The sequence below is a fragment of the Accipiter gentilis genome, chromosome 1 (genome assembly GCF_929443795.1).
Source record: "Accipiter gentilis chromosome 1, bAccGen1.1, whole genome shotgun sequence".
NCBI lineage: Eukaryota > Metazoa > Chordata > Aves > Accipitriformes > Accipitridae > Astur > Astur gentilis.
In genome coordinates, this window is record NC_064880.1 from 504,753 (window position 1) to 532,121 (window position 27,369).

Here is a 27,369-nt window from a genome sequence, read left to right on the forward strand (position 1 = left end):
TAGTGCTGGGCACACGGCTCTGGCTGCTGCAGCATCCCTGTAGATCCACCTACTTCCTGCGCCCCGGCGTGGGATGAGCTGCCCGCAGCTTCTTTTGGAAGTTTAGTACGTGCTGCAATATTATTTTGCAGGTTTTAGTCTGCGCTGCAACATCCTTGCACGTCTCCTGCTGGCAAGTGATGGACCGACACTGCCAAAAGCCTTCCTTCGGGTGAGAGCTCTCCCCAGCAAAAAGCAGCAAGTACCTTAAGCCTAAAGGCAGATTCAGGTCATGCAGACTGATCACATTTTCTGAATTTCCTCCCCCGACAATGCGATAGCTACTCCGTACTTAGAAAACTGTCTTGTTATAGGTAGCCTGATCAGGTCGGTCAGAGCATTTAACAGCCATCATTACCAATAAATCCAGTACTGGCGATGCCAGCCAAACATATTTTTCTAACAGGAATACCGTCCTGCACGTCCCTAAGGACTGCGGGCAGACAGTACTTAAACGCACGTGCTACGCGTCCTGCGCTGGGTCGCAGGCAGACTGACCATCACCTGGGCTGTCCTCCTGCCACCCGTCCCTGTCGTGAAGTACGTTATTTTCACTTGCCGCAAGGAGATCAGAAATACCTTCAACCTTTCTCGGGAATCTTTTGCAAAGTTTGGTTGTAAAATGAGGACAATATGAAGACATATTCAATCCAACAGACTTGTTTTGTGCTGGTTACATTATCGGGAAATCTAATTTCCTGGGAAGAGGCCATCCCATTTTACAGAGACTAAACGGATAAAAACCTCAACCTCTATTTTACTCTATCTAAATTGTGCTTTCTTTACTGCTGATAGCTAACAACTCCGGTGCGAGCTAGCAGACTGTCATATGACATACGTCTTGCAGCAGCGTGAGGAGCAGATGCAAACCGGCTGACATTTAACTGGAACAAATGCACGATAAGAAAAATCTTGCCCTTTTTCCTTGACACAGAAAATGATGCCCTGAGGTACGACGCCTGTTCAGGAGGGAAAGCCATTTAGGTCGTTCTCCTCCGGCTTTTGCCCCTTCAGCAATATGTTAAAGAAAACCATCAAACGATCTCGCAGAGGACTAAGACCGTGGTCTGCGTACACCGTTCCCACGGCTTCGGATGTGGGCGCATCGCGTTATAGCACAGACGGTGAACTCCGGGCCGTTTTTAATAACCTTCACTGACTTTCACCAAGGGTAGCGCACCATCTATACGTTCACATACGTGACGGCCGCTTTCCCGTCCGTCGGTCTGACGTGAGACATCATCGCAGGCGTGGACCGGCGAGACGGATGCAGTGATAAAGGAGGCGGCCACGGGAGGTGACCGGGACGGAGAGTCCTTGTCCCCGTGGGGCAGGGCAAGACAGACGGGGGCATCACGGTTTCATTAACCGGGGGCAGGCGGCAGCAGTGCAGAACATCAGTGACAGCTAAAGGCAGCCCCTCAATAGAAAGGGAATAGACAGATACTCCTTCAGAAATAAAAGATGATTTTGAGAATAAAAGCAAGCGGGGTAATAAGCGAGGCGTTCACGCAGGCAGAAGGACAGCAAGAAAAGCATTCACAACTGCAGACAGCTGGGAAGTGATTTATCCGAAACGCTTCTTAAAGCGTGCCTTAACAGATCAAATACAAAAGGGGGTAACTCACTGCGGGCCAAGACACTGCATATTAAAAGAAGAAAATATCCTGCGTTAGAAGGAGATACTTCAGCCTTGGCAGCATCTGCTACAAGTCCTCCGCTGCCCACGCCAAAACGAACTCCAGATCTCTAAACTCAAATTGTAATTTGCTTCACTACAGAATTTCCAACCCAATCCTCAATTATGCCTCTCCGGCGAGGGTGAAACTTCAGCCGACGGTATAATACATTCACGGACACCTGCAGACCTAATAATTGACCAGGGAGGATGTGGATGAGATCAGCAAAATTGCTGCATTGCTACTGCAAGCCTCAGTGTCCTACACCAGGAAACAGCTTTGCTACTGCAAGGTGCATAATTTAATAAACCATTAACTCAAACCTGAGGTGAAGTAAATTCAGCGTATTATATATTTCAAAATAGCATTAGAATTCAATTTAAGTGTCACCAAAAGCCTAATCCTCAGTATACAGAGCATATTAATAAGTGTCTTGGAGCCTGTGGTTTGATTTAATTTCCAGCTGAGTTGTGCTGTCGCATGACCGCGATCCCTGCCGCGAGGATATCTCGGTGATAGCATCAGTGGTCCAACCCGCAACAGAATCGGAAAGATGCACGGTCCCGCTTTCCGGGGTCTTCCCGGGCGAACGGGTGGGCCTGCGATAGAGGAAAAGCAATCTGGTTTCCAGTCGCGTCACTTCGGGGTGCCACCGTAACGGTGTTGACGTTCCCCAGCGATAGCGGGGTCCTCGGCACGGTCCCCGGGCTCCCCCGAACCAACCCTGCTCTCGGTTCCCTTTTGTAGCCATGGGGGCAAAAGGCATTTCTGATAAGGCAGCTGCTCCTGCAAAAGCCGCCGGGAAGGGGCAGAGGAAAGGCTCTTGGCGTAAGGCCGGCGTCACACCAGCGCCGCGCTGCCTGGATGATGCACGGAACGCGACCGCTGGCTGCGGCAGGGGCTGCCCCCCGCCGCCACGCCGACGGCACACGGCAGGGCTGCGGCGACCGTAAAGCGACGGAGACGCTGCTTTCAATCCCCCAAGTCAGGCGGAAAGCGCAAATGGTGCATCGTTTCCCCCAAGAGCCAAAAGCCTCAACTCTGCTTTCTGTTTTTGTGGGAGTCGGCCATGTTTTGGACTTTTTGACATCGCCCCTGTTCTAACTCCTCTGGATTAGCAAGCCAGGCACGTCCCACAGCAGTTTGGGAAACGCATCTCTTCTATAAATGACAACAGATTATTTAAGCAACAACTAAAGCACTCTGACTGCTTTTTAGCTTGCTCGCATTAACGTCAGTCTCCTCATATATCTAGGGAACGAATCCGGGATTTTCTCTAAAATGGTGGAGAGCGATACAAAAATAGCAGACTACTCATCTAAAATAAAGTTATGTGTTTGAAAGGGTTGGAAATTGTTCTTTAATCACTGGCGTCTTTCTTCTGGAATATAATCTGCCGGCTATACATTTTGCTTTTCTATCCGATTTCTCAGGAAAATGCAGCAAGTGTGTTAATAAATAATTTATAAAAACATTACAAAAGATAAAGCACTCCTGCTAAAATGTTTCCAGCCTCTGAGATACCAGTTCATTTGTAATCCTCTCCACCTCCCCTTCGCCGGAACATCAGCAGAGGGTTATTGCTGCCTTTCTCCGCAGTCCCATTTTACTTGTCCTGCAGGTGTCAAAACACATCTTTGTTTTGAAGGTAGTCGGACTGATAAAAGGGTATGGCCCAGCCCGAGTCGCAAGCTCCATTTTATCTACTACAGATTTTTGTCACAAAAAACGTTTTTCAGGCGAGCGACATCCTGATTTATTTTTGTGCTCTGGCGCGCAAGGATGGGTGTAAAACACAGTCGCGCTGCTGGCTCTCCCAGAAAAGAGGGCTCTTGTAGATGCTGTTTCCTCCAGTGTTTTGTCCTTCCCTAACAGCAAACGGGACGTGCTTTCCATGAAACTAAACAGGGCAATTTTGGAGCACGGTGCACAGGGTGGCTTCATTCTTGGGAAGAGGAAGGAGACGGTCGGGAGGAAGAGGGGGCGTGATGAGGTCTGCCAGATAGAGCTAAATTTTAGTGAAGACTCTATGAGAAGCTAACAGTAGCGAGCAAGTAAAACCTGAAGGAGGAAAAATCAAGCAGAAATAGCCTTCAACCTGAACAGACAGTGTGTGCGTCTGTATTAAAAAGGACTGTAAGACTGAAGGTAGGTTTCAGTGGATGCAGCTGCTCTGAAAGCAAATCAGGGGACGAGAAGACCAGTGGAAAACAGAGTACGATTCAAGGGAATCTCCCGCAGGAGAACCACTGCGGGTACTGAAGTGCCGTCACTGGGGCAGCTTCCCCCCCGGCTATCTCAGCAGCCCTGGCACGGCTCAGCACCACTGCACCCATCCTGTCCCCGGGCTGACCGCGTGCTGCTACGGCGATGCTCTGCCGGCCAGAAATCCGGCAAAACCAACCAAGCTGACCAAGACGAGCCGCGCGTCAGCTAGCCACGAGCCAGAGACAGCAACCGCGCTGCCCGAGCACCGCTCCCAGGAACGAGCCGCAAGCGCTTCCATCTTCAGCTGGCAGGATTCACGGGGTGTGGGAGCTCCCTCCGCTCAGCTGCGAAACACAGGAGACGTTTCAAAGGCAGCGAGCGGGCACAAGCGTCGGGGAGAAGAGAGCGGCTGTCACCGCGTGTGACTCTCAGCGCCTATCACGAGAGCTGGCAGCGACAGCGGTCCCGGACACCCCGCCCGGGGGAGACGCAGGAGCGATTTGGGGGGGGGGGGGGGGAGATGACGAAGAGCAGACCTGCAGCAGCCGGCTCCTCTCGAAGAGAAACGGTTGCCCTCAGATTTCTGATGCTGAAGGCGAAGGAGAGAGGTCTTCCAGCAACGCAGCCTTTTGCTTCGTCTTTATTTCGCTAAAACGCTGGAGAACAGCAGAGCGTAACATGAATTGTTGTCGTTAAAGCTACCTCTAATGACAGTTAAAGTGACGTTTTGGGGCATTTGTGCTAAACGGAACTTGAGTTTTACGCAGTGCGCAGAGCCGCAAAAAGGCTCCTTCAAACCTGTTTAACTATTCATCCCACTGTTAAACAGAGCTTTGCCACGGGCGATCCCAGCGCAGACTGAGGCTTGTTGAGATCGGCAGCTGGGCACCAGGCTAACACACCCAGCAGCTTCTGACCTTCAACCAAAATGAATGAAAAGGGTTAAGGTTAAGGGTTAAGGGAAAAGGTAAGGCTAACACCTCTCTTACATGGTTTCTTTGAAATTCATTTGCAGGAGTAAATACTTGTTAGAAACGTCCCCCCCCCCAATTCAAAATCATGAAAACAGAAAATTAGTACAAAAGAGTTATCAAACCCCTGGAATTTCAGCCCACTGAGCAATACTTTTTGCACAGCTCCACTGACTCCAGGAGTATTTCCGATCTTGAGTGATCCCTGAATAACGTGATGGGAAGTCGTGAGACACGGCTGTTCCTGTGATCGCAATGCAGCAGAGACGTGGCAAGGAGCACTGTGCCTTCAAAAAGAGCTGATGAGAAGATGAAAGGAGGGAAGGAGAGAGCGGACCTTCAGAGAGATCACGTCAAAGGAATATTAAGGAGGCCCGAAAAGGGCGCCCACAACTTCTTCGCTCTCCGAAAATGCTTTTGCACTGGGAAGCACCGTGAAGCCCAGCAGAGACACAAGGGGACCGACTGCTGTATGCTATTGACTCCTGGCCAGAGTGGCTATCGAAAGCGCTTCTTCTGTCGCAGCTCAGAGCGAAATCGATGCAAAAGACAATTCTGCTCTCCTGGCAGCATCATACGCTCCCACCACGCTTACCCTCTTCTCTCGCAGCACAGCTCCACGTGCGCGCTTTGCACTAATAATAGGAATCCAAGGCAATTAAAGCATGCCTGCTTGAAAGGTTCATTCTGTAAACACCCATCTGTTGGTGGAAAGTCCTTGTCTGGTCCTGCAGAGATAATCCCTTCCGAAAAGGTGCCCAGGGTGAAGAGGCATCAAGGCAGATGTGTCCATCTGAGAAAAATCTCTGGGGCTTTGCCTTAGCTTCTCCCCATCATGCCACCACCCAAGAAGAAGCCCAAGCTTGGGTTGGAGGAGGGCACTGTGGAGCGTTACGGTGGCCAGGGAACACCTGAGCCTTCAGAAATTATGGCAGTTTGAACATGAGAAAGGCGGGACTTTTTCTTGCTTTCAACCTTGTTTGTGGCCACATTTTAGGAAGGTGGGAGTTCCTCTGTCCGTTCGGTATCGTGGTCCGTCTCGGCTGGGGCTAAGCCTGCGACACGCTCTGCATTTTTCAGCAGACGTTAGCCCTCAGATACCCATAGCCTCTGACCATGTAACAACAATAAAGAGCACTTTATCCCACCTTACGTTTATATTCTCTTTTGGATTTCCTTAGCTTTACGGCAAGCGTTGAGTAACAGCCTCTGCAAGGGGACACAGACCACGCATGAAGATGTTGCAGAAGTAAAGAGCGCTAAAGGCCGTAGGTCCCCAAGTGCCTCCACCACGGGTGGTGACTGCCACCGCCACTGTCACTCCTGGATGGGACGCTGCACCTCAGACCGTTCAGTTGCTGTCCCAAGGTGACCCAGCCCATCTGCGCCGTGATGCTGCAGGTGGTCATAGCGACGTGCTCCGGATGCTGAACCACGCTAGCGCCGGTGAGGTACCCCGTGCCATACTCTGCTATACTTCAATACATGCTTAATTTCATCGTATAGGCTAAAACTCACTTTGGGAAAACGCACTAGCGTAGCGGCAACAGTTTATATTCCCATTAGGAAAAAACGCAAAAGGCTCATTATGCCAAGAGCCTAACTTACACCTTGCTCCCCAACAATACGGGACCGATCTAACGTGCCCACATAGAACGCACGATCTTCAATGCTTTATTGCCCAGTCATTTCTATTTTACCCAAATGAAAAATAAAAACCCATTACTAAGCAAAAGTCTCAGGAATTTTTATGAGATTGTAATGCTTCCAGTTTATGTTGAAAAAGACCAAAACCCTCAAGCTGTCTGTAGCTCCTCCAGCCAGGGACATGGAAGATGCTGCTGACGCAGCACAGCACAAGTGATCAGAGGGGCCAACGCTGCTCTATTGGGGTGCCATCAAAAAGGAAAGGTTCTTCTCTTGCGTAGGACATAATGGAAAATTTGAGGCAACAAAATACAGAATGAGCCCCACATTTCTGCAGGACAGCTGCAGATGTCACGTAAAATGTTTTAACTGATCTTCAGGCCTTGATACTTTCTGTCCACAGCTTTCAGACGAGCCGCATTTCAGGACGGAAACACTCGGGGAACATCAAGCATCAGTGTAGACATTAATGGTAATAAACAGCTGAATATTCAAGTGTATCAGAAGGAAGAATCCAGGAAAAAACAGTTTAAAGAGAAAACATTGCTTGAGTCTCTGACATTAAATCAGTGCTTCTGGATGCTCTGCAAGGTACAGCTGGTGCATGCAGAACCGCATGAAGGATAATTAAAGACGGCTAACAGAATATTGCCCAACTACAGCGTCCTCTTCAGCATCTCCCGCTTGCTCCTTCCAGGACAGACGTCTTGCCTGGACATCACCACTGGTATGACTACCTGTGGATGTCCCCTGACTTTCCCCTCCCACTTTCTGCCCCACAGTAAAGCCTCCCAGTGACTCCTGTGGCTGCTGACAGCACCCTGCGAGCATGCAAGCAAGGAAGGTGAAATGCAATTTTTCCCCCCCAGCTCCTAGAGGATCGGATTATTACATTTCAGCAATTAGCGCGAAAGCCCGCTTTACAATGGGGCTCTGAGGGGCTCTGGTGTCTCCCCGCGCCCGGCACAGCTCAGCCTGCGTCCCGCTCTGCTTCTCCGACTCGCCTGTAGAACAGTGCCACTTACACACTTCTTCATCGCTTTTGAATTATTCAGTGAGCTGTTAATGCGCAGACCGTGTGAAACAGGTATCTGCCCACATATTGCTCTCGAATGCTTGTTAGTCTTAATTTGTTTGATTGGCCGAGATGAATAGGTAAACGCCAACAGGCTGAACATCCCTACCCACTCGTACCGGTACTTCCCGCCCCTCCCATTTCCACAAGCATCTTTATCAAGAAAATCTCACCTGTGCAAATGCTATTGCCAAACAAGTAAGCTAATGGGAACATTCTTTGAACAAACGCATGGGCTTTATTTGAACATATGATCATAATTCATTTGATTTTATTCCACTTCATCTATAGCTGAACAGGAGGACATCCTATCATGTTGGCAGCACTCTGTGGAGGATTCCTCACCTCGCCTTGCTGTGACTGCTGCTGTTATTAAATGATGGCAGAAAGTGGGGAGTCATTCAAAAACCCAAACAAATAAGAACATTACTGAAACCTGAGTGCCTAAAAGGCACACTTTCCCCACATTTAGGCAAACAATTACAGAAAGGATGCCAATATGAGAAGTTCTGTCCTGTGCCATGAAGAACTAATATTCAGCCACTGTCTAAATTCACAAAAAGTTTTTAGCATGACCCTATAGCACAGTTTATGTACTTCTTCATTAAGAAAAAGGGCAACAGGTTTTCTTCATGTATTACTTCCCAAAACCGCAGCACCTCAACACCAGCACTCAAAAAAGATACCAGAATCTGACAAAGGCAGGATGGCAAACGACGACTGTCCATCAAACTCGGGAGTCTCTATGGCACAAGCGTGGAAGAGAGCAAGAGACGCATTGCTATTCATGGGTAAAGATGAAGCCCGCCTCCAATAACCTTTGCAAACAGCAGCCAGCCCTGGGAGCCTGGCAGCTAGATCGATTTTAAATTCCTGGGGTGCCAATTACCAACCCACAGAAGGGAACGCTGCATTTCGCTACTCAGCTGTGCCAATGTTTGAAAATTGTCGGTATCTGAGAATCCACATTTTCCCTGCATTAGTCATTATGAGTACAAACAGGGTTTTTTTTCTTCTTCTTTTTCCATTGACAGAAAATCTGGTGCCATTTTGAAGGTCTAAACACACACAGCGCGGGTGTTCGTACACGCGCATCCCGCTGGCAGACAAGCCAACAAGCCCAGTGGCAGTGTCTGTGCGCTGAAGCCTTTCCAGGAGTCTGGGGACCTGCCATCACTCATACCTAAAAAAAGGCTTCAGCAGCGCTGTTCTGCGCTTGACTAACTGCGAACAGCTAGGGCGCTGCTGCTTTTAGGAAGCTAACAGGTAATGCCAAAAAAAAAAAAAAAAAAAAGAAAAAAAAAGCAAAAGCGCTACTGAAGAGTCCTCCCCGGCACCCCTTGAAGGGGTCACCTGCATCCTCAGCCCTGTCCTTTCCCCTGCCTGTTGCTCAGAACATGCTCTTCTATTTCTAGAAGTCAGGAAACCGAAAGAAAAAAAATATGACAACCCAAAGTAGGAGAACACCACCACCTCCTTGGTCATGCTTCCTTCCCTCAGCTCCAAGAGGTCCACGCGGGAGGCTGCCAGCGCCCAGGGCTGGACCACCTCCTGCAATGACACTCCACTGTTTGCTTGGCTATTAAGCAACTATTCAAAATCTTGAAGGTGTTTGGGGTAAGGCAGCATTTAAAATCCGTTCTCAAGAAAGCTTGAAATGCCTCAGAAATGTAAAAGCCCTTCAGAACAGAGAGGAAGAGACCTCAGCCGCGGTGCCGTGCACAGCAGAGCTGCCATCACAACCACTCCACCCCGGCCTGCGGTCGCAGTCGCTGCGCCGCAGCCTCTGCCTACGGCAGGGTAACTGCTCGTAGTGGCGACTCAGAAAAGTGCATTGGCCCACTGACGGTTCAAGCTGACCGGTTTTCATTTCTCATCCCTTTGACCAGTCTGCAGGGAGAAGGCATGCTGTGTCAATCATAAATGACAACGCAAAGTTGTTTAAATAAGAAATCGGATACCACCCTATAATTAATGGCTACAGCACAGCATAAATGCACAAGAGAGACTCCTAGTCTCTCTGGCTTGTTTGAGTCTTGGCCTGTGTGCTGAAAACACTAGTCAGCGAAGATCAAGAACAATTGCATGGGGATTTTTAATCGATATCTAACCTGACAACAGGATTTGGAGGAAGAGCATCCTATAAAACACAGGCGGCATCACAGACTAATTGTATTTACTTCCTATTGACCAGAGACTGGCTGGCAGAGAGCTCCGTGTCCTGGGAAGGTACTACACATCTCTCTCAAAAAAGTGAAAGTCACCCATCTGCCTCTGTGAGCTAGAGAGCCAAACATTTTGCTAGAGGTTAATGTTAAATGTTGCCCTGTCTGTACCCGCTTGGGAATATCAAAGTCATGTACTGGGTGGTGCTGAAGTGGGAGACTCTGAAGCAGATGCCCCAAATGCCTTCTCCCTCTCTCCTCCTGGTCTCGCTCTCCTTAAATTCACCGTGCAGCTGAACAGAAACATTGTGCAGATGTTAGAAAAGCGTCATCTATTCTTGGACGGCTCTTTTCTCTCCGGCTGCATAACCTTGAGCGCGTGATTGAAGGATGCCCATTTATGCCTGGGAGATGCTGTCATGAATCACAGACCCCTATTCCTCCCACAGTGAAGGCACAACGCGTCCTTGTTTCTGAATACCCGTTATACTACATCCGCAACGAGATGTCCTGCACCACATTTTATAAATAGGCCCCTAAGAAACGTACCTCCCATCCACTCATCTCAATCCAAAGCAGTCATCGGAGCAAAGAAGATGCCTAAATGTTAACACACACCCTCCGAACGTCAGCGAGCCAGACCTCAGGGCACGGGTAAGAAGATCCGATGGTGCTGCAATGCAACTCATCAGCTCGGGCTTGCTAACTGCCACAGCAGCCAGGTCCAGCAATACTTCTAGGTAGCACGCACCAAAAATGAAAAGGAATACGAAGCTCGCGATTAAAGATAAGAGGGGTGACCTACGAGGGTAGGACCCCTGTGGGGACAAGCACAGGCTGGCCAGCCCGCAAGGGAGCAGGCTCTGGGGACTGCCCGCGGCCGGGGAGCACTTGGGCTACACGAGCACAGACGGCTCAGGCTGCTGGATAACAGGTTGAAATCATGGGAAATTTCCTGACAGAACAATGGGCAAAGCTAGAAAATAGTCTCTCAAAGGTAACGGAAAAAGCTTTGCGGTTTGGGAGCGAACCTCCCTAAAGGTCACAGCCCAATTTTAGGTTGGAGCTCTGCAGTTTGATTTTGCGTCATCTGTTCCTCTTGGGATCTAATAGGAAGGACTCTGCTGCCTGCCCTGAATTTCTTCAGAAACGGGGGCCTGACTTAACTTTTTCAGTTCATGCGAAAACATTTCATGAACCGAGCTGCCCTCCAGGGATGCTGGAAACCTCCCGGCACCTGTGGTGACTGCGCCTGCGCCAAGGGCTGCTGCTGACGGGGGAACCTGTGGCATCTTTCAAGCCTGTGCGGTACCGGTACCCTCCGAGCTCTGGGGGCAGTGGACGGAGGATGCTTCCACCAAGCCCCAGCCCGAACTCCTGTTCCTGAGTAGGCAAGAGCAGAAGAACCGAGTGACCTCCTACCCTGCCTGCTGCGGTCCCCTCTACCTTCCCAGGGCCGCCCGGGACAGACGCTGGCTCGGGAAGCACCATCGTGCCGTGCCGGCAGTTATTCAGAGGGAATGCGGAGTTCCCTTTGAATTCTCGTGTCACGCCGTCCGTCACAGGCACTGGCAGAGACGGATGCTGAACAACCACGCGAGCAGCTGTCTGCCGCCCCGGGCAAACCGGACCTTAGGTTTAGAGGTTTTGCTCGGTTCGGCGCACTGAACGGTGAACATTTAACCGTTTCTTCGGGCGCACCTACACCCCGCTCCCCCTCTTCTCGCTGCATCCAACCACGGATGCAGGTCAGGACCTCGAGAGACTGCGGGCAAAAGCGCTCAGCATCCGCAGGATCGATGTCGTCGTGCTGCATTTTCAGTGGAGCTGCAGGTTTCCTCCGTGGAGGTGAAATACTGCTCCCACCACTGCAGCGAAGCCTTTTCCCCTTTACTTACACGCGGCACTTACATGCAGAGGATGCAAAGAGAGCCGAGACCCACAAAAACACCAGAGAGGACAGTGACATTTTGTGCACGTTCCCTTTGGTTACGTGCACGGTGCGGGCACCGTCCTCTGTGGGTCGTCGGCCATCTCTCATGCAGCAGTGACCACAGCAGCGTCGTCTTTTGTAATATGGAAAGCGCAATTGCAAAACCGGGGGAAAAAGGGATTACTTTCTCTTTGCTTTTTGAAACAGATGTCACTTTCCTCAGACCTGTTTGTTTTCAGGACTGCGGGGGTTTAATCTTTGAAACAGTATTATTACAATATGTGTGAAATACTGTTTTCCAACAAAAGAAAACAAACTGCTTCCACTTTGTAAGCAATGGTAACCAGTCAATAATATAAATAGCTCCACAAACGTAGGGTTAGCATCTCAGCCCAGCAAACGCCCACCCCGGGCAAACTCCCGCACGTGAACCTGAGCACACCCACCGCAGCCGAAGGAGCCTGGGGGGCATCAGGCCGCTACCCAAAGCCTGCCGAAATAAGAGGAAAACTCCACTCGACTCCTCCAGGGGCATCACTGTGCCCACAAGAGTCCAAAGAAAAATCATGGAGTGACCCCCAAAAACTCCCTTGAGACTAAACTCCCTGTCGGAAGAAAGCAGACACACCGCAAGGCTGGCCATAGGGTTTGCCCCAAATTCCAACAGAGCCACAGGGCTGATTTGTCTCCCACAGCATCACGTGCCAGTCCAGCAGTCAGCTTCCCGAGCTCCTGGCCCTGCCTCGCTTCAGAATGGAAAAACACGACCGAAAACCTAAAAGGCTTCAGAACGGGAAAACCCAACTAAAAACCTTCAAAAAGTCTCCCTTGAGCTGACTCTCTGTTTAGGGAATGTCTGAGCTGGCATCAGCTCTCTGTTTGCTAGAAACTTAACCAAAGAAAATACGTCATACACCCGAACAGAGACATGCAACGAAGAAAATCCCCCTCACCTCCAGACAAACAACATTCCCCCAAACACTGCAACAGGGACCGTCGACCTCCCCAGCAGCAGCCAAACACGGCCCTACGGGCTCGACCGGATTACCCCCAGGAGAGAGGAATTTGTCGTCATCCTACCTGCAGAAGCCAGTAGCACCTTCTGTGAAACGTGGGGATGATGGAGGAATGGACGTAGCAGCCGTACAAGCACTAGGGACACAAAAAAGAGAGAAAGCAGAGTCGGGTTAGCGAAGGAAACCATCGCCCGAGGAGGCAGCACCGGGGACGGGAGCGGCAGCGCGTTATCCGCCACCGGAGGATGTCGTTCGGAAGTCGGTCCAGGGCTGGCAGCACGCAACACCGGATTACAGCACCCCAAGGTTTTTATTTTTCTAAACATTGCTACAGGTTACAGAATTGCTCTTCTACCAGCCGGGCTGTGCCGGGGCCCTGCGTTCGCCCGGTGCGGCCAGAGCGAGCGGAGTCTCCCCACGGTGCTCTGCATCCCGACACACACCACAGAGGTGGGGTTGGCTAGCTGCATCTTAATCTTTGCTTCGACATATTTTTATTTTTTAAAAAAAAACACAACACAAACATCTCTTTTTCCATGGTTTACCACCTGGGTACATAAACGGAAAATTTAGGTTTGTAAATGGAAAAAATTTCTGTCAGGTATTTGATACAGCAAAACACCAAAATACAGGGTTTTTTTTGTCGTCTTCTTTTTTTATACGAACCCTGCTTCTCTGATTAAATGAAATCAGTAAGGCTAAGGAATTCTTTCTGCAGGAAAAAAATCAAATTTCCAGTACGTTAAAGCTTTTCAACACCGCTGTCGGCTGGAAGCTAAGTCCAGTGCAAACCAAACACACAAAACTGGTTTTAATTTAAAATATCCCGGTACGATTCCTGTCCACAAGATTTGTTTATTATTAAGAAAGCAATATTATTTTCTGACTCCGCTGGCTTTTAATATAGCGCACATGGGGGATGGGTGTGCATGTAATGATATATTCTCCCATACCGAAGGTGATTAGTTTTCCTTAAATGCGAGATTGCAGCGGCCCAGCAATCTGCTTGCAGCTTTCTTCAGGTATTTCCCCTGGCAGATTGCGGGCCATGTATATTTTAGGCACACCGGTATTCTGCCACGACAGAAGGAAAAAATACATAAACCCAACTGCAGGGGATTTTTAAGGGGAATTTCTTTTTTTTTGTTTTATTCCAGCGACTGCATCGGTTACGACGACCCTCACCATTAGCGTGCTCTTCGCTCGCTCGCAGCCCTGTCTGCACCCTGCCAGGGGGTCCTTCCTCACCGGTGCGGGGTGCGGGAATCGTCACCCAGCATCCTCCCGGCAGCAGCGGCTGCAGGGCGGGACGGCCCCGGCTCCGGCCGGACTTCAGCAAGACTTTAAACCGCATTAAGTGGGTCCTAAGTTGATGGGTACTGGAAAAAACTTATCGCTAAATCACCGTCCCAGTTCTCTCAAGTACCTGTTTCTGCAGCCATAGGTGCCACGGCATCGATAGCGACGGGAAGGTTGACGCGTGGCATCGAGGCTTTACCCGTGCTGGCGGGGGTGACAGGCGCCCAGCGCCCCGGTGACGCCGTTATCCCGCCCGCACACCAGTCCGGCGCTGGGACACAGCTCCGTCCGCGCCATTCCCCCGGCGCAGGACGCCAGCCACGCGGCACGAACACAAAGGGGCCGGTAAATCTTCATTTCTTATCTTTCTGCCTGGAAGGCACCTCAGAGACTATGAAAACTCTCTGCGAGGAGCAAGCCCGCCCGCCCTGACATCGTTAGCGAGCCCTGGAACGGGGCGAGCGCAGAGGCGTGGCGTTAAACGCGCACGCTTACCGGCGAGCACGCGGGGAGGCTGGCGGCAGCGTCTCCTCCCCAAGATCACCGCTCACAAGGTCGGCCTGAATTAAAAAGGATTTAAGGGCTGCTGGCTGCTATCACCGAGTTATTTTTAAAACACAAATGACAAAGATTAATAATGTTTTTAAATGTGTCAAGGGTACATTCCACACGCAGAAAAAGCAGGGAGGAAAAGGAGAGGGGGAAAAAAACCTGCAGAAAATAATCCAAAGGAAAGCTTAACGTTCAAATCCCACCACTCAGCCTGGGGAAAAGCAGACGCCGTTTGTTTAAAATAATCCCTGACAGCCACTCCTGGCTGCACAGCACCGGCGGCGGCCTTAAAAGGTCTTTAATGTTCGGTTCTGCTGACTCAGAGCTGGTCCTCCCACCGTGGTAGGTGCAGCATCTCTCACTCCCACCAGCTTCCCAGCTAGGATGGGAGGGCTGGTCTGGAGCAGGCAACTGGAGGAGCCTCCGCAACACCTAGGAACATCCACAGCGCCTCACGCAGTCTGTATCAACTATACACCGGCACAGCCCCACGCGCTTCACAACCCCGATTCGCTGTGAAGTCGATGGAAACCTCACCGTGATTAAGACCAAAAATAATGGCAAGCACTAACGCTGAGCTCCTTGCAGCTCGCTGCATTTAGTAGGTCGGAAGGCTGCTCTCTATCTCCAGATCTGTCTCGCATATAGTTCTAGAGGTGTCAATAGCGAATCCCACAGAAGCATCCCACCTCCACAAAACTGGTTTTCAACATTTCAGCAAACCATTAAGAAAGTCCTAACGGTTCACAGAATATACAAAGCATCCAGAATACAGAAGTGATTTCTTTTCATTTTTCTTTTCTCCCAGCCCTCCCCACCCCCCGACGTGGCAGGACATGGGAATCTGGTTCTGGGTTGATGGACGTTCTAACTTGGGCAGCTGGGATGAAGGAGACCCTTCGGGTGTAAGGCAGCCCCGCCGGCCTCTGAGAGGCAGTGGGAACTTCTTCACGGGCACCGTGTGCTTGCACCACGAGAGAACAGGGCTGCGGAGAAACGCACTGCGGTGGTGTAGAACAGACCCTGCAAACCCAGCTTCTGGAGTAAAGGCAAAATGAGCGATGGTGGCAATAAAAGCTACATTAATTTTCAGATAAAAAGGCATAAAAAATTGTTAAAGAGATAAATAGAAACCTTAGAAATCTGAGCTTCGTTGTTCTGGAGGATTTTCACAGTTAATGAGTTAAGCGCTGTTAGATGACCTAAAATCTGAAGTTGGATAGCACGGTACATGTGGGTTTACAGGCAGAGGGTACATAGAGGCGATTTTCCCGTGCTCGGCTCCACTGACCCCCGCACCCGACACGGGGCAGTGACGAGCCCCTCTGCCTCGCGCTGGGTCATGGCTGCCAAACGCCCGGTCGGCAGCCGATGGCTCGACACACAACGCTGCAACTAATTAGGAGAACGGAATTACCTCTGTGGCTGGCCTTAGGGAGACAGGTAACCAGGGCACGCTTCATGCCTTTAGCTAAAGGAGTCTTTAAAATGAATTCTTGCTCGAAACAGGCAAAAGGGGTTTCATTAGCTGGGTTTTCTTTTTTTTTTTTTTTTTTTCTTTTTTTTTTTTTTTTATCAGGGAGGTAAAAAATGCGGAGGCCTGTGTGTCTGTGGCTATGTTAATGCCAGGCTGGGCGCTCAGCCAATGCATTAAGTGAAATCGAATTCCTGAAACCAGCTTTAATCAGCAGATTTTTAAGGTTAGAATGACTCTCTCCTCTGGAAGGCTTGCCAAGGTTAATTCTGTCCTGAGCAGGCTGAATTAATGGGCTGGACAGGGGAGAACATTTTTTTTTCCCCGATTCCCTTTTAAGTTTACAGAATCTCCAGGAGAAAAGAAATGGCATTTCTGAACCATCTGAGGAGAAACGCCACTTCAGCAGCTTATCGATTTCTGTTTGGAGAACAGGGGCCGAGACGTGAGCGGCCGTCGCCTCCGGCCCGCCAGCTGCCATCCCTGTCCCCATCCCTTCATCCAGCCTGTCCCCTGGAGAAGCCCCGCGCGGCACTGGCCGAGGCAGACGGACGCCAGCCCGCAGGGATCGCTCCCCGTCCCCGCTTGCCGCGGCGGGACAGGGACGCGCGTGCCGCCGTTGCCTTTCGGGGAGGGATGTGCTCGTCCTTGCAAATTACACCGTGTCTGGAGACGGAGGGTGTGCAGAGCACCAACTACGTCCTGAAGCCCTGTGGTGGTGGGGGACCCCTCTCTGCGCGGATAAACCAGCCGAGAGCAGCCACCCACGCAGCCCCCCCCCCCCCCAACCGCGAAATCCGTACCTGCCTCACGAAGTTTGCAGCTAGAAGAAACTTTTTTGCAGCCCCTGCGCTGCTCCCAGAGAGCCAGGCCCTGCCAGCTCCGCTTCATCTTGCACCTTTTTAAAATCGACGGATAATTAAAGAGAAAAGGGCCTTCTTTGGACAGGGGAGGAGAGCTGTGCTATTACAACTGCCTACCTCTCCATTTATATGCAGTCCACATCTTGCATTATCAAACTTCTGAAAACCAGAGGGGCGCAAAAAAAAATAAAAAATCAAAGTATTAGTGGATTTTTTTATCCTGAGCTCCTTAAAGTGATTGTGGCTTATTTAAAAATAATACAATAATGCTGAGGTGTTCCTCCTGAACAAGAACACCTTGGGAATGCAAATAGGAAAGCAAGAGAATCAGAAATTCAAGATAGGGTTGGACAGGCTTTGCAATTCTTCTCCCTGGTGAGTTACACTAGTGGATATTTAAAAAAAAAAGAAAACCGCCTAGATTTTGTTCAGATTTTCACACTGAATTCCCAATTCCCTTAATAAGAAGCTACATCAATCTTTAGAGAACAAACCACCTAAGACCTGTGGCTCTAAATTATTAAAATATACTCGAGTGATTTTATGGTGTAAGGCTTCAACTTCCAACACCCCAGCAGCCTGCAGACATCCAAGCAGGATCCGTACAGGTTATTGGGGAAGAAGGACCGTGCCTGCTCCTCGCGGGCTTTCAGGGAGGCAGGGCTGGCACATTCCCACCACGGTGCCTTTCCCGAACAGCAAACCCCCCAGTGCAGGCCACCAAAGATGTCCCCTTCCTCCCAAGGGGCAGCTGGCTCGGCGTCCCTCTCTCCCTGCCAGCCAGTTCTGCAGATCTTCCTCGATTCTTTTGGAGAGGTAGAATGAACCTGCTTTGGGAAAGGGCACGCGTTCCCTGTGCAAACCCTAACAGCTCGGGATTTGCACTGAAATCCCCCAACAAATAGTCTTTTCAAATGAAAACGCTCATGGCAACACCAGTAAAAAAAGCCCCAAATAACAACATCTGACTACCAGACAAGTGAAATCCAAAACACGGTTTAAAAAGAGAATAAAAAGAAAGCCAGCATGAAATCATCAAAACAGGAGATGTGAAATTCCTTACGAAAAGGCTCCTGAATTGCGCAAATGCGCCTGCAAAAGAAAAGGCTGCTGCCTGCAGCCACCCGACGCGTGGTAGGAGCTTGAAGCCCACGTCGAAATGGCACCAAACACCCCAAGGAGCCCGAAGCAAGGAGACCCTCCGGCCCCAAGAGCTGCCTGGACGCGTGCTCCAACACGCGCTGGCTTCTGCCTCGTCCCGCTCCGAGATGGCGCGATGAGCAAAGGCAGGCACATCTCTGGAACCTGGTTCTGCGGCCGACTGCCCTAAAATTGAACGTAACACCTCCCATGGCCCGCAGCAGGACGTCAAAACCCCTGATAGGAACATAATGCTGGCGTTTAACAAACGAGGGACAGGGACAACGACTGCTTCAATGGCAGGCGACGCCAGTAGCGTGGGAGGACGGAAAGCCATCGCCGCCGCTCTTAGCTCTCGTGGTGGTGTTGAACAGCGCGTGCTCAAGTCTAGCAGCTAATCACGTCCCCGTTACAGCACCGTACCGCGCGGGATCTCCTTCTGTAATTACACTGACGATTTCAGAGCTTCTCCACCAATTTCCATCGGGGAACAGCATACTGCTTGCAGTGGCAGCACTGCTGCCGTGGATCAAACCTCCCGGGAAAGCCAAATGAGGCGTTAGGTTCATTCTTCTCATCATCCTGATGATAGGCTACAGGTCTAAATTAGTGGCTGTATCTGAGCCCAATCAAGCTCTGTCCTTACCCACAGCCTGCCCGCTACCTGCGCAGCCACGCAGTGCACCAGGAAAGGTACAACGCAGGAACTGCAGCCATGCAATAGCATGCAGGCTGCATCTGGTACAGATTTCTCAGACGTAGAAGTGAAAATGGAAAAGCAGCTTGTAAGTTCTCATCTCAGCATCCTTCGCTGCAGTAACCTGTGTTTCGGAGATATCAGTCGAAACGCAGCAATACAACCCACTCTCCCATCCCTACCACAGACATTGCCATTATCTGTTCATATAGATTCCACTGCTATCCCGTTCTTTTCACCAACTTTTTCATATCCCAGCAGAGACACTACCCAATCTTTTTGAAATCGACTTCTCTGGATTTCATACAAATCACGCTCAGAGGAGTTCGTTAGCTGATTGTAGTAATATATTTGTTTCACATGTAGGAGCCATCTTCCATCTGCGTCCGTAACAAGTACCCTCAAAATTCTCTGATGATCTTCTCTGACAGGGCAGAGCGCGGGTGGAAAGGCAAGGCAACTGAAAACCTTGAGTCTCTAACGTGAGCTGCCTCTTGGCTACCAAATTAGCAAGCATAGGGGAAAACCCTCAAATGCTACGTGTATCACCTCTCTTTTCAAACGGACCCAAAGCAAGTGCCCTCCAAGATTGGGTTATCTTGTAGCAGATGGTCCTTCCTTCAGGACAGCGATGCTAAAGCCACGGACACGTTCCAAATCCATTTAAACATCAGATTAGGCTCGCCCCTGTCAGCCGCAGGAGCTGGGAGACAGCAGCGGCTCCCGCCTGCTCCATTAATCAAAATTCAGCGAGAAAAGCCAACGTGCTGCTACAAAACCCCCTGACTCGATGCCAACACCACGCACAGGGAACCTAGGGCCATCAATCTTACTTCTCCTCCCCCGGCAGCGAGACACTGCTGGGGAGGGGGGAGCAATGATGGGGGCTTGGCCAAGCGAGTGGAGAAGCAGGTTTTTGACAACTCTCCCAAGGCAAAACGATGCACAGTGACACCAAGTTGATGGGGACACGACACGAAACCAACCTCAACGATTCTTTGTACAGATCAGCCCTGGTTCAGCCTTTTAAAACTGGGAGGTGTAACTATGGCTGAGCCCTGCAACACCGGCTAATCACCCGGGTGGGGGCAGGTGGGCTGCACCTGGAGGTCTTATTTTGATCTAAAAAGGGAAAAAAGTGTCACAACATAGGGAGGCATCCAAAATTTCCTGTTACTGTAGCCAATCTTCAACTAAAACACTGCTAAGCATGTTTTCTCACTCCTGATCTTAGTGAAACACAGCCATTAGACAGGTTTGGACTTTCCTCCAACACCTATAGATAGTAACTTTGATTCAGCAAAGCGCAAAAACGTGCTCAGATCTCAGCGCTGGACTGATCTGCACTGCTGGCATGGTTTGCCTTTTATCGATGTCAACAAAACTTAAGCTATTGCTTATAGTTTGCCAGTTTGGGCAAGGAGTCCCTACGTACTGACAGCAGATCTCAAAAACCACCTGAAAATTTTTATGGGGCTGCAATATCCCAGAGAACCTGACCCTTCATTTCTGGGCTACAGCTGGCACAGCTGCAGCCTCACAGCTTACCTCTGCAGCGTCGGGACACTGCCCACTGTGCAGGCGTTCAGCCTGGCGCAAGAATTTTGGTTTTAATCCTACTGGCTCTTTTTCTGACGTGTTTCAAACCCTCCCGATGCCCTTGATGTCACCAGCAGTTATACCTAGATAAGGGTTTCTGGATTGAGCCCAGGGAGCTCATCTGATGGCTAATCACAGGAGGAGAGGTTACCACAGCCTCAGAATCTAGAGCCAAGCTCTATGTGTTGCAGGACCTTGTCACTTCTGGCAGCTTTTGTTATCAAATATTGTCCTGTTTACCTCGGGACTTGTTAGAAAGCAATTTTTGAAATGTTCAATATTTAATGAGATATTTAAATGTTTAATGGGTTCTTTTTCAAACCCTCTTTTCCCTCTGTGGAGTTCCGAAGTCACTGCAAGGATTGTGGGTTTTAACTTTCTTACTGTTAGAAAGGTTTCTTCTAACAAAGTTGGCTAATTGGCAGAAATCTTCGTACATGGGTACCAATCTTCAGTGCCCCAAAATCTAAAATTTAAGTTTTATGCCTGCACTCCTACGATGCATGCCTGACAGACCTCCCTCCACCCTCCCAACCTGATCCTCGGACCTTTCTTTACCGTAGTCCTGCCGCACAGACTACGGCTCTTCACCTGAAGACTTCTCACTCAGATCCCTGCCAACGACTCCCGTCTTTGGCATGCTTTGCTGCACCTTCCTTACACGCAGGAAGGAGAACAGTCCCTAGAAAGCGGTGTATTTTAGCACCTTCTCTAGATTTTTCCAGTGAGCGCTATTTCCTTCAGGTCTAGTCTTTAGACTCTCTATGTATTACGTTGATGCGTGAAAAAGAGATGCGAAACTGTGCTCCCTGTTCGATGCTGAAGGATAGCGACGTTTCCACTTCTGCCACGTATGTGGGTTTTTTTCCCCTAGTCCAATAAAGCCGGGTCCGGCAATTTGGCGCACTGCCGTCGCTGAGGTTTGCCGCACAGGCGGCACAAGGAGAGGTGCCACGTTGGAGAGAAAGAGGACGGAGACTCGGCGGTCCCGTCGCAGCAGAAACTCCCTCTGGGTTTCCCACCCTGCCCGTGACGATGCTAACGGCGTGCAGTGACTCTCCTTGCGGGGAAGGGCTCGGTAGCCAAAGCCCCCCGCACATACGACCCTGCGCAGAGGTTCAAAGCCCACCGCACAGCCAGGCACCACCGTGCTCTTCCATTGGGCTTGCCACAAAGGAAAAGTTAGGCAGAAACGTTACTACGAATCCAGCGGGGCTGTCACGCAGTGGGTTAAATCATTACAATAACAAACCAGTCGGTAACAGCGTTTTCCAGCCTGCCCAAACCGCTCTTTTCTATACCTGGTTTTTACGCTGGTAGCCTGTGTTTTCAGTAAGAGCATTTACTGCTGCTGTCCACCGGCTATTGAATCCGCTGGCACTTACCCATCGATCTCCTACCTACAGCTCAAAAGCCAATTACAGTCCAAGGTCAAGCCTTTCTGCAGGTTGTTTATGCCCCACGCAAGCCCCTGCCTCTCTCCGACCGAGGGAGCTGGGACACGGCCCCGGCCGCCGACCCATTCACCATTGCTGGGGAGGACGGGCAGGCGCAGGCAGCGGCAACGTGGAGAAATTCGCCTTTCCGTGACGGCGAGAAGCACGTTGGCTTCCTGACCTTCCACCGCAGACTACAGCACGCTATGCGCCAGCTATCAAACTCTTAATTTTTTATACTGGTAATTCTTTTAATAAGAATTCTTTAAATATTTATGAAAAGAAATGCATGAGGCCAGCTCAACAAGAAGCGATAGCTTTAATCTCAGTGTGCTCTGCAGCGATCCTGCCTGCTGCTCTGCAACAAGAGAAGTGACTTGCGGAGCCACCTAATCCCCCGGTGGTGGAACTCCAGCCCTGCTGCAGTTGGTGGGAATTTTGCCATAGGCTGCAACGTGGCGAGGGTTTCAACATCTTTCCTAAGTCACCTAAACCACGTCCTGCACTAAGTCACAGCATGGAAAGCACAAGGCGCTGTTTCTCCAAGAAGTGAATGTCAGACAGCGTCTCTACAAGTGCAAAATTTTGTACGGATTTTCTGTTATTTGCGACACTGTCAACTGCAAGACGAATCAATAGGAACTGCCCACCCTAGCCTGCTAGTCTATTGCTCAAATTGGTATTAGCCACACACTTGCAATTGGGTTATCCTTGAGTTTTGACTACAACTAACCTCATAAAATCTTTCATGAATTCCACAGGAAGCAAAATCCACAGCCTGGTCCTGCTGTAGGATCATTGGTATGCAGCCCCACACACCCACCTACAGTAGCTGCCTGTTCATAAATGCATATTTCTTTATTAATATGGGGATACTTTAATCTCAGTCTAATTTTACCTTTAGGGAAGCTATATCCCGAGGCTGCCAGGAGCTAAAACCCTCCAGATGCAGCGGTGTAATTTGTATTCAAAGCAGCAGGTCTATCTGTCAACATGTTTGTCTCCCCTATCTGCCAACTCTTATTTATAATCCCATTCAGATTAATGAATGACAGTAGTTCTCATCACAAGAAATTTGATTAATCAATTTAAGTGCTTAATCACCCTGGCCTGGGTGAGAACCGTATGGGAGCGATGCTGCCTGGCTAGGGACAAAGTTGTGAGACATAGGAGGAAAACATCACAGCTTTCCCTCGGGAAAAATTCAAGTGGGGAGTGTGCATGGGATCCTCAATGGGATTATGAGCTTTCCAGGAGCTGAAGGCTTTCTTAGGGCCAGCGGTCACAGCCAATTAGTCACAAAATAGCCTTTCCCAACCACCTCCTAATCTGACACAAAAGGCTTCACACTACCCACCTCGTTCCCTGCTACCCGTGTCGCTCGCCACCAAACCCCCAAACCGTAAATTATAACCCCCTTGCCCTGCCCTGGGGTACGACCATGATAACCTAGCTGGGCATCCTGGAGGCCACTGGATGGCTCTGAATTAGTTGATAAACCAGCCGGGCATGCCGCGCGGCATCCTGCTCCCAGTTAGTTCCTGCCCATCGCTTCCCTGTACCACAAAGACCCCCATGCCTTGGCGACCGCCAGCTTGAATATTCTAGAATAATCTCCAGGGTTTTCTGGAGACCTGAGAGATGTTTCAGATGACGGGTGAGAGCAAGGCTGAGTACAAATCACTGACTTCTAGGAGAGTTATCTAGGAGAGAGGCCACGCAGTGTGAGCGCTGCTCTGAGGCTACTCTTGTGAATGCTCTGAACGACAGGGTAAAACAAAAAAAAAAATGGATAAAACATCTGAATCTCAGGAATAACACCATCTTCTCTTCCATGAAAGACAAGTTTACAGAGAAGTACCCCCTTTTGCTGGCAGACAAGATGCATCTGAACTCTGTGACAGAGAAGCAGGCGTTCGTCATGAACTGGCTCTGGATATTACGATAACAGGCATCTCGCAAATGGGTATTTAAGATAAGTCAATAACACTTCAAAATAAGCAACAGCTGTCCTGCTGCCAAGCCTTGTCTCGTGGCCACTCGCTGGAAATCAAGATCAGAGTCTCCCGATCGCGCTTTTCAGGAATCGAAGCCCAGCACTATTAAATCTTTGCGCTAGCAATCTGATGACAAACAGGGAATTGCTGCGAACAAAAGTTGCAAGTGACCAAAGGAGCATGGAGGAGCAGGGTCGTCGCACGGAGGGAAGGGGATATTTTGGGAAGATGAGCTCCCTTCAAGGATAACTAGCATCTGGGTAACCACTTCTCCAAGATGGGGGAACATTTCTTAGAGAGTAATGAGGGCTCAGGAAAGGATTACACAGCCACAGCTCACTCACCGCTTCATGTGACGACCACGCAACACCAGGGCGAAGTGAGATAATCTGGTCCTTGGACACGTACTTGAGGGATGCTGAAGACATGGAGGAAACCAGACATAAACCCAACAAACAGATCTGGTGTCCACAGCTGAAAAGCTGGAGGTGGCATAAGGAGAGGACTGGAAAAAATGCATTGTGGTGGGAGAGCTGGACCACAGCCTGTTTTGTTTATTTGAAAAAACGTAAGGCAAAAAGCTCACACTAACCAAATACCACTGCCAGAAGTATTCATGGAGAGACAAACATTGGCTGTTTAGTGACTAACCTAGGAGAGAGAGACAAATAAATGAATGCCTGGAAAAGAAGGCCAAATGATTTACATTGAAACTGGACTACCCATTTGAACTATCAAAGGTTCTTTACTAGAACAAAACCTTGGAGAGGTGGACAGTCTCATCTCCACCTCTTGCTTTCTCCTGTGCTCACCCAGCTGCCTCTCTGACCCATCTGCTGGAGACAAACCAAGCGGGGCTGAGTCACAGGTACCAAGTCAAGAGGCATCATGTACATGGCACGCGTCAGGTCAGCCTAGACATCAACGGTCCTGTGCTCTGACCATCCCTTGGAGACACGGGGAGTATTTGGTAAGATTCCTGGGAAGCTGCACCAGTAGGTCAGGGTTAGAGCCCCTGCGTCATGGGGACAACCGCCTCGGCGTCTGGGGCACTGACAGCCCCGATCAGCACGGGGCTCATCGACGGATCGCGCTGCACACGCTGCACGCTCCAAGCAACCTCTGCGCAGCCGGGTACGTGGGATACGGGGAGTCTCACTGGGAAAGACGGATGGATGGTCCAGTGATGCCCTGGTAAATATGCAACAGTCCAAGTTTGCAAGCGGTGATGAAGAGTAGATCTGGGTGACGTAAGGTCACCGCGAAACCAGAGTCCCGTATTCTCAGGTAAGGGAAAAGCATCCCAACAGCCCCAGCATCAGCAGGGGGTTAATAAGAGGAAAAGCGGCACGGAAGGCTGCTTTGGCTCCACGAGACCGTTTTCTAACTCAACACCGTCTTGGCAGTCACTCAACTGGGATACATAAAACCTACGGGACAGAGACATTACCCGGGTCCCCACACATCATCTCGACTCCAGCAGCTTGTGCAACCGCACGTTTCCCCAGGTATGAGGGTTTCTTGACTGTCACCGCAAGGTTAGAAGAATTGTGAGCTGGAAAATCATGGAGCATATTAACGTCAGACTGAAATATGACCACAATACACAGAAGTATTTTATATTTATTCTCTTTTAGAAATGTTATAAAGACAATATAATGAGAATGTTGCAAACAAGTCAAGTGGTTTCCTCCTAATCTGGCAATAAAAATATGTCAAAGAAATGCCTAAAAACCTAATAGGAGAACAAAAAAATAACGGGCTAGGCTATGACAGGATTTAGCTGTGATTTTACTCAAAGGCTTTAATCATGTCTACTACAACATAAATGGAAAATCAGATACAAACCTGTATGAGCCATTAATGTCTCTGTTGGTTGGCTCAGCTGTTAGGGGGGCTGAGACCGAACAGATTTGGTGGAGGTTAATGAAGATAGGTAGAGGTCTAAATACGTTTATATCTGAGGAAACTTTGCACAAAAAAAAGGATTATCGAGCTGGTCTTCGTGGAGACTTGACTGAGGTAGCAAATACACAATTATAAAAAGATTAGAAAGTGATTAGTCATTCCATTTTAACATCTGCTATAAGAAAAGAACAAAGGGTTTCTTGATTAAATTAATGTCTGATAAACTTGGAATCTACGAAGAGGAAATACTCTTTTTTTCAGGGGATACCCAGGCTTTGGAAGTCAGCACCATGGAAAAGGGGGAGTTCAACATTAGAGACGGATTGCAAAAGGCTGAATAATTTAACGAGTTGGAGCGCAGCAGAGCTATGACGAAAGCCAGGGCAAGAGGCGTCGAGAGGGAGAGCATCGCTACCTCTGCCCGACGTTGCATCTGGATCTTAATCCTGGGTTCCTGTCGGGATGCTCTTGGCTGCGCTCCATTCAACAGGGAGACCGGGAGAGAGCGGGGGAAGTGAATCCCACAGGACACCAGCTGGGGGCCAGCGGGGTGAAAAGCGAATACCAGGTCTGTGGGAAGAGACCAGGATGGGCTCGGAGTGAGAACATCAAATATCCACTCACCACCATAAAAACACCACCACCTTCTTGAGCCCAGCTGCCTTTACCGCCGCCATCATACAGGCAGGCTGCGCAAAAGTTAGAGAAGTTTTTATTATCTAGATGAATCTCTCTTTCGGGGGGAAAAAAAAGACCATTACAGCATGGGGAAATGACAAAATCTGATAGCGCCCTGGGGAAATGCAGGCTGAGCCAGTATTGTTTGCACACACGCAGCAGCAAAAAGCCACATCTGCTAATGACCACGGTGGGGTGCAGGGCACGGGGTGCCATCGCATGAGAGCAGACATGGGTCTGATGCATTCACCGCCTCTCAGATTTGGGTAGGTAAGGGCAAGTCTAACAAATGCAACTTACAGGCAAATATATAAATATCTAAAAGAACGTTTGGGAGCTATTAATTATGCCTGCAGTTTTATCTTGGATTAATTTTGTGCTGGAATGGACCAGAAGCCTTAGCCGAAATCTTTTTTTGGCAGCCTCCCCTGTGCAAAATTAGCCTTGGAGTTATCTGCAGACATACTACACTGTGCCTACAAAGTGACGCATTCAGCTGGTTTGCGAAATACCCAGTTTCTTGGTCCTGTTCTCTTTATACCACTTGCTTACATTTAAGACCAGAAGCCGCTGCAGTCAGCATTTCAATGATCAATGCGCAGTCTTCCCCGTCTGGTCACGTCAAGTTCGCTGCACAGGTGGCATAATTCGCATTATGGCACCAAAAATGCTTTCCACTGAGTGGAAGGAGAGCATGGTTGTGGCAAGGCTATCAGTATTCCATCAAAGGAGCTTCAGAAGTTGATATTCCCTTCCCCACTTCAGGAAGTCATTTAAGGTGTTCAGCAGCTCCTGAATTCTGAACATTGAATCTAAGCGCATGGAAAACTTGGAAGGACCTGACCTTCAAACCTCCTTCCAATGAATCCCTTAATTAAAAAGCATTTACACAACCTAAAACAAATTATTGTGTGTGCCAATACTAAATCTTCCCATTCCAATTTAAAATCCTTAGAGCTTCACTATCGCTCACGAGCAATGGCAGGAGCTATA

The 27,369-nt window shown here is 49.6% G+C and overlaps 1 protein-coding gene across 8 annotated transcripts in view; it reads right to left on the reverse strand.

Moving 5' to 3' along the window:
• CAMTA1 (calmodulin binding transcription activator 1) overlaps nucleotides 1-27,369 on the reverse strand; it is a 322,967-nt gene that overhangs the window by 125,963 nt on the left and 169,635 nt on the right. For all 8 annotated transcript variants that reach the window (XM_049803043.1, XM_049802953.1, XM_049802770.1 and 5 more), the window contains one exon: nucleotides 12,798-12,869. In XM_049803043.1, the coding sequence (XP_049659000.1) occupies nucleotides 12,798-12,869 (72 nt within the window). The remainder of the gene's footprint in view (nucleotides 1-12,797; nucleotides 12,870-27,369) is intronic.